Source organism: Alosa pseudoharengus, unplaced genomic scaffold (genome assembly GCF_046254945.1).
Source record: "Alosa pseudoharengus isolate Yale_2024_CS ecotype anadromous, Long Island Sound unplaced genomic scaffold, YU_APseudo_1.1 YU_APseudo_1.1_scf_10, whole genome shotgun sequence".
NCBI lineage: Eukaryota > Metazoa > Chordata > Actinopteri > Clupeiformes > Clupeidae > Alosa > Alosa pseudoharengus.
Window position 1 is genome coordinate 26,646,024 of NW_027468565.1, and position 7,500 is coordinate 26,653,523.

The 7,500-nt window shown below is 45.6% G+C and overlaps 1 protein-coding gene across 2 annotated transcripts in view; it reads left to right on the forward strand.

The window, feature by feature from the left end:
• Positions 1–7,500, forward strand: part of myrf (myelin regulatory factor) — a 46,094-nt gene that overhangs the window by 15,163 nt on the left and 23,431 nt on the right. For both annotated transcript variants that reach the window (XM_076301460.1, XM_076301468.1), the window contains exons 2-4: positions 956–1,046; positions 1,451–1,792; positions 5,769–5,830. In XM_076301460.1, coding sequence (XP_076157575.1) covers positions 956–1,046; positions 1,451–1,792; positions 5,769–5,830 — 495 coding nt within the window. The remainder of the gene's footprint in view (positions 1–955; positions 1,047–1,450; positions 1,793–5,768; positions 5,831–7,500) is intronic.

Below are 7,500 nucleotides of genomic sequence, written 5' to 3' on the forward strand. Positions count from 1 at the left end.
CCCAGAGGTTCCCATATCGGAACTGTGTCTGCATCTGCTCCTGCACCTAAAAAGCAGACGGTTTGATTTGTGGTGCTAAACATTGTGTTAGTAGACCAGGGGATAGTATTCATCTCAGCGCTGTGTCATGTTGCCTCCTGGTACCTCACGTCTGGTACCTCACGTCTGGTACCTCACGTCTGGTACCTCACGTTTGGTACCTCACGTTTACCTGAATCCACCCCTCCTTCCCACCTTCTTACTGTAACTCTTACTGGATACTTACATCAGGTCTCCATGGGAACATGACGCACACAGGCTGTCTAATTAGGCTCTTCCTCTGAGGTCACCCTAAAGGAATCTCTGACAGGTCGTCAGGGTTATAAACCTAGAAGGTCATCGGCCACAGTGTGATGACTTCATGCTGTATTACCCCGTAATATTCCCCTTATCGCACTCTCATACACGCAAGGCTTGAATGCCCACACACACACACACCGACACACCGACACACACACACACACACATGCACATAGGGTGTGAGACAGGTCATTATCCTTACAGAGTTCATAGAGGTCGCTGCCCTCTGGACAGCACACTCAAGATTAGTCCGAAGCTTTCGTTTTCTGCTCCTATGTTAGGTGCCTATTGTGGTTAATTAAAGGAACCTCTATATGGTTCTCATCCTATTTAGTTGATATGGAGTATTTTTCTCTTATTTGGGTGAATTAAGAGCATAGGACCCACACTATTTCTAAGTGCTTGACTGTCTGGTTAAGGACTAGAAATGGCTAGTGGTGTACTGTTCTCATGATGATCATTTAGTTCATGTTAATTTAATCAAGCAATCAGTGAACTAATGAATGCTGTTTTGATTCTTCTTGATTCTTGATTGTGATTGGTTAAAGATATCAGATGCGGACTTGTGATTGGTTAACTGTGGTTTGTCCTGTCTGTGATTGGCTGTCCTCCTCAGGTCATGATATTAACAGCTCTCTGGAGCCGGCCAACATCGACACCAGTATTCTGGAGGAGTACATCAGCAAAGAGGACGACAGCACCGACATGTGAGTCCCCCGTAGAGATTCCACCTCAGCTCACACAACACTGCATCTGGTCACTCAGCTCACACAACACTGCATCTGGTCACTCGCTTACAGAGGTCATACCGTAGCAGGAACAGTAACATCAACATATGGAAAGAAACCGCTACAGTAAGGACAATAGCAGAAATGTATGGATAGAATGCCACCATATGACTTAGGAGGTCTGCGTAGCTGGAATTATTCAATAGAGCTCAGGCAATCTATTTTCTTTTATCATTCCTGTGCTTATTTAGTGAATATGAATTTGTATTAATTTTCTGCATTGCATGTAAAAAGTTAAGTAAAATGTCAAATGATCCCTTTCATTGCAGCCTTATTGTAGGACTTGTGACATTAGTCTTGAGACCTCGTACTTGTTTGTGTAGCTGTTTCTCAGAGGTCCACAGCGGTCCAGGCCCAGCGTACCCCTCTCCCCAGCCAGGAGGCTCCTCTGCTGGGGGAGTGTGTGGGGTGAGCCCCCCCATCCCCCTCCGCCAGGGAGCGCAGCCACCCCTGCCCCCACCCCCGCCCTGCCAGACGCCATACCCGCCCCCACCCCCCCTCGGCCTGCTCAGGCACAACTACCCCTACCTGGGGCAACAGAACCCCAACCAGCAGAGCCACCAGAACCAGCACCAGCAGAGCCAGCACCACCAGCACCACCAGCAGCAGCAAACCCACAGCCAGAGCCAGGTCAAACCGGAGCACAGAGCACTCTACGCCCCTGGGTAAGAAACGCACACACACACACACACCACCCACACACACACAGACCCACCCACCCACACACACACACACACACACACACACACACACACACACACACAGACCCACCCACACACACACACACACACACACACACACACACAGACACACACACACACACACACACACACACACACACACACACACACACACACACACACACACACACAGACACATATATATCTACGCCCCTGGGTAAGAATCACCCACCCACACACACACACACACACACACACACACACACACACACACCCACACCCACACACACAGACACACACACACACACACACACACACATATCTACGCATATTGGGGTAAGAACCAGTGGAGGTGGATAGATAGACAAAGAAGGAGAGAGTGAGAACCACAAAAAAAATGCAGACATACATACACACACATACGCATACATACAGGCATACTTACACTGGCATAAATTAGAGAAGTTGACATGAGGGGAGGGGATAGAAATAGTGGATGAGGTTTTTATGGAGCGCTGGAAGATAGCAGGAGAGAGGGAGAGAGAAAGAGAGAGAGCGTAGGATGAAAGAGGAGTGATAAGGATGAAGTGATATGAGGCTGAGTAAGAAGGACAAGAGTTCAGAGGAAGAAACAGAAGAGAGGGAAATGGGAGAAGAGAGGAATCAGAGAGGTGGATAGCTAGTTATGACTTTACTTGCCCTAGAGAGTGTGGACCAGAGCAACGCCTACAACTTGGGGCGCTGGTAGCGTAGTGGATAAACAGATGGGCTAGCATGCAGTAGCCAGAAAAGTTGTGGGTTCAATTCCTGGCCGTTATGCCCTTGAGCAAGGCACTTAACCCTGAGTTGCTCCGGGGACAGTGGCCCTTGTCATATAACTGACTCTTGTAAGTCGCTTTAGATAAAAGCGTCTGCTAAATGAATAAATATTAATGTCAATATAAAACTCTCCACTGGGTCTCTCTCTCTCTCTGTCCGTCTCAGGCCAGTTACAACTGCAGGTACATTTCACTTGCTCAGACTGGTCATCTGCTCATAGTTGAAGTGTTTTTGGCAGTGTGCTTTTCAGTCTACAGGATCTCATTTAGCATTCCACTTCTGTTGAGTTGCCAGATCCTGGTGTGAGTGTTTGTGTTTGTGTGTGTGTGTGTGTGTGTGTGTGTGTGTGTGTGTGTGTGTGTGTGTGTAAGTTGTAGTGGGAGCAGTGTTGAGTGCATTATCTTACAGTTCAGACTAACAGTGTTCTGGCACATCAGGATGATACAGCTCTTTTCTTTCTGTCTTACATGGGGCTATGTAGGTATGGTGGCTGCCCTTCCTTGCATGAACACACACACACACACACACATACACACACATACACACACACACATTTCAGTTGGATTCAGATTACAGTTGGAATGCAACATTCACTTGATTAAACCTCTCCAACACAAACAGGTGAAGAGGGCGAGGAGAGAGGGATATAAAAAGAGAGGAGCGGCGGGATAGAGAGGAGAGAGGGATAGTGGGAGGGTAGAGAGAGGGATAGTGGGAGGGTAGAGAGAGGGATAGTGGGAGGGTAGAGAGAGGGATAGTGGGAGGGTAGAGAGAGGGATAGTGGGAGGGTAGAGAGAGGGATAGTGGGAGGGTAGAGAGAGGGATAGAGAGAGGCAATGAGAGAAGAGAGAGGGATAGAGAGAGAGGAAGAAGGGATAGAGAGAGGCAATGAGAGAGGAGAGGGATAGAGAGGAGAGAGGGATAGTGGGAGGGTAGAGAGAGGGATAGTGGGAGGGTAGAGAGAGGGATAGAGAGAGGCAATGAGAGAAGAGAGAGGGATAGAGAGAGAGGAAGAAGGGATAGAGAGAGGCAATGAGAGAGGAGAGGGATAGAGAGGAGAGAGGGATAGTGGGAGGGTAGAGAGAGGGATAGTGGGAGGGTAGAGAGAGGGATAGAGAGAGGCAATGAGAGAAGAGAGAGGGATAGAGAGAGAGGAAGAAGGGATAGAGAGAGGCAATGAGAGAGGAGAGGGATAGAGAGGAGAGAGGGATAGTGGGAGGGTAGAGAGAGGGATAGACAGAGGCAATGAGAGAGGAGAGAGGGATAGAGAGAGGGAGAGAGGAGGAAGGGATAGAGAGAGGCAATGACAGAGGAGAGAGGGATAGAGAAAGAGAGGAGAGAGGAATAGAGGGAGAGAGAGAGAGGAGGGGGATAGGGAGAGGCAATGAGAGAGGTCAGAGGGATATAGAAAGAGAGAAGAAAGGGATAGAGGGAAGAGATGAAGGGAGAGAGAGATGACAGATGAGAAGAAAATACATGTTAATGGACATGTTAATCCATCATAAATAGATATGTCTGTGAGGTGATTTAAGAGCGAGCTCTGCTAATGGGAAACAGATGTGGCTTTAACAGGTGAAGTCATGTAGCTAGCGCCAGGCAGATTTAGCCACATCCAGGCTAACGGTCAGGATCTCTCAGATTCACGATCTTCTAAACCAGTGTTTCCCAAACTTTTTTTCTGGGGACCCACTTTTTAAAAATGACAGACCATCGCGACCCATTTCACTTCAGATCTAACATGCAACATGCATGCAACCACCAATATTTAATTTACAGTTTTTTACAATTGTTTACACACGTTTTCAAAACTCTGTGTCTATTTTTCAAAACTCTACACACAAAACCCACAATTGCTTACACAAAATGCAAAATGCCTCAAATCTGCAGCAAAATGACACACAACATTCAAAATGTCAAAAACACATGTTTAAAGCAAACATTCGCCTCACATTACAAACACTTTTGTCATAATATGACATTTTGGATACATCATGTACACACTGTTGCTCAAAACCTAAAGCTCTTCTGTCTTAGGCTTTCTATATGTATTTCCATACAAGAGTGAAAGTTACGGTATCAACAAAGAGAAGTTGAAATACACAGTAAAAATGCAAGCATTATAGAAACCAAAAATAGTGATTTTTCCCAAATAATTTGCTGTTGTGAATACAGTATTTTACAGCAAACAAGAAAAAAAGCAAAGAAGAATACAGTGACCACCAGATGTACATGGAGTTTTGAAAACACTGATTTGTTTTTTTTTCTAAAGACAAGTGTGTGTGTGTGTGTGGGGGGGGGGGGTCGTGTACAGTATGTATTCATAGGCCTATAGACCCTTTCAACTGCAGAAACAAACAATTCTACAGTAAGCGTTCCTAAAGCATTTCTGGAGGCACAGAAAAATGTATGGAGCTAATGGTACTGTAACATAGGGACAAACAAAAATAAAGTAAAAAGACAAATTTTACATAAAGTCAACTTTTTGTAGAACATTACTGTAAGCTAAAGTCCGATTACTGTAATTTTCAAAGTATCTGCATTGGTTCTGAATATTTCAACCGGAAATCCTCTAGGAGCAGATTGAAAGGGTCCATACCTATATAGAGACTACATCTATTCATAGACCTATACTAAGGCAATGATTGGATGGTGTTCAGTAAAGTAAAGAGTGTTTACACATGTGAAGAGAAAGAGTGAAGCACTGGTGATTTAGTGTGCCATTTTGATGGATTGTGTTTGAAGAACGAAATCAAGTTACTTCCTGTTAGATTTTTGTGTGTTAGGTAGAAAATTGTGTGTGGTGTTTTGCAAAATGTGTTTTAGTCAATTGAAAACTGAGTCAAACACTGAGAATTAGTGTATGGTTTTGCAGATTTGGTGTCGGGTTATGATGTTTGGAGGACATGTTTAGAAAATTGTGTGACAAGCAAAGATTTAGTGTGTAAGCAGTTGAAAAAAACTGTATTAGACAACATAAATTGTGCTGGCGACCCAAATAAAATCTCCTGCGACCCACCTGTGGGTCGCGACCCAGTCTTTGGGAAACACTGTTCTAAACAGCAGGAGCAAGACGTGAGTGTGTAAGTGTGTGACTGTCCTAACGATGGACCACTGGGCTACATCTCATCTGTCTGTCTTACAGGACTCTACCTGAGTCGCCTCCGGACTCCAGCTCAGAGCCATACTCCCCCCAGCAAGTGAATGGTAAGTTCCTCCCACTGCCACTGCACCATATAGGCACGTTCCACTCCTAGGTCGGGGGGGGGGGGGGCAGTGGAATCTGTGGGCAGACACAGGGTGGGGTGCCAAAAGGAGGGTGAGATTGCAAGCGGGAGAAAGGAGAGAGAAAAGGCAGGTCAGAGAGTGAGGGAAGATAAGGAGTGGTATGTTTAGTTTCCTTGGGAGGGTGAACAGAGAAAAAGCTTTTAGAACAACACAACACCTATCATTAAAAGGCACACACACACACACATGTAATAAAGTCAGAGAACTAACCTATACATTACATACTGTCTATCTGACATGGAGAAAAAGATGGAAGAGCAAAAAATACTTCTGTGCACCTGTTACCATATCCTAGACAGACAGGGCAGAGAGAGTGAATGAAGGAGAGAGAGAGAGAGAGAGAGAGAGAGAGAGAGAGAGAGAGAGAGAGAGAGAGAGAGAGAGAGAGAGAGAGAGAGAGAGAGAGAGAGAGAGAGAGAGAATACAAGGTAGAGGCGTCAAAAGAAGGTAAGCAAAAACTGGAAGAGTATATGAGGTGCGGTGAACAGAAGAAGGCAGTGATGCAGACAGAAAAAGAGTGATAGAGAGAGAGGGAGAGAGAGAGAGATAAGGACAGAGGTTGGTATGTTGTTTCTAAGTACGTAGGGTAGAAGGTAGCAAGAAAAGGACAGAATAGAATGGACACTGAATAAATGAAGGAGTGAGTGAGAAAGAGAGAAGGAGGAGCGATAGAGAGAAAGAGAGAGAGAAATAGAAAAAAGATAGGGAGAGAGAGAGAAAGAGAGAGCGAGAGAGGGAAAGAGCATGGGATTAAGATGATATGGCCGAACAGCAAAAGGAATGGGAGTGGATACAACAACATTACACAGGTAAGAGTCACATGCACACACACACACACACACACACACACACACACACACACACACACACACACACACACACACACACACACACACACACACACACACACACACACACACACATATTCACAGGCACACACACACACATACACACTCATGCACACACATACACATACAGACACACAGACACACAGACTCAAACGCTTACTCATATGGGAACGCACACACACACACACTCGGACGCATGGACGTTGTCGGTAGGGTTGATTGCGCTTACACAAAGACTTCTCAGCCAACAGCCAGATGCAGCTCTTAAGGTCGTGGGTTGCTTTCAGGTGATATGGGCGGGCTTATAAGTAACTGTCTATAGCATAATCAAATTGTGTAGGTGTATGAGGCGGTTCTTAATCTGAAGTTGATCTGTACGTCAAGGGTGCTAGAGCAGCGATACACTCGGCAATCAGTACAAAGGCAAACAGTGCAATGAAATGTGTTTAGAAACTAACAAAAGTGTTGTCATTTGATGTGGTGTATTTTAAGCTGAAAAGAATGGGCTTTTTGGCATTGATGTGTTGTGAAACACACGCAGCCTTGCCCAACCCCACACACACACACCTGTGTTGGTCTTTCCCACTGGACAGAAAGGTGTGGAATGGTTTAATCTGATCGGCTGTCGTCCAGCTACTGAACAATGGAAAGTACCATTAAGCCATGGGGGAGAGGAACTGGGGTAAAAGTACCATTTGGCCATGTTGGAAAGGAACCATTAGGCCATGGTGGAGAGGAACT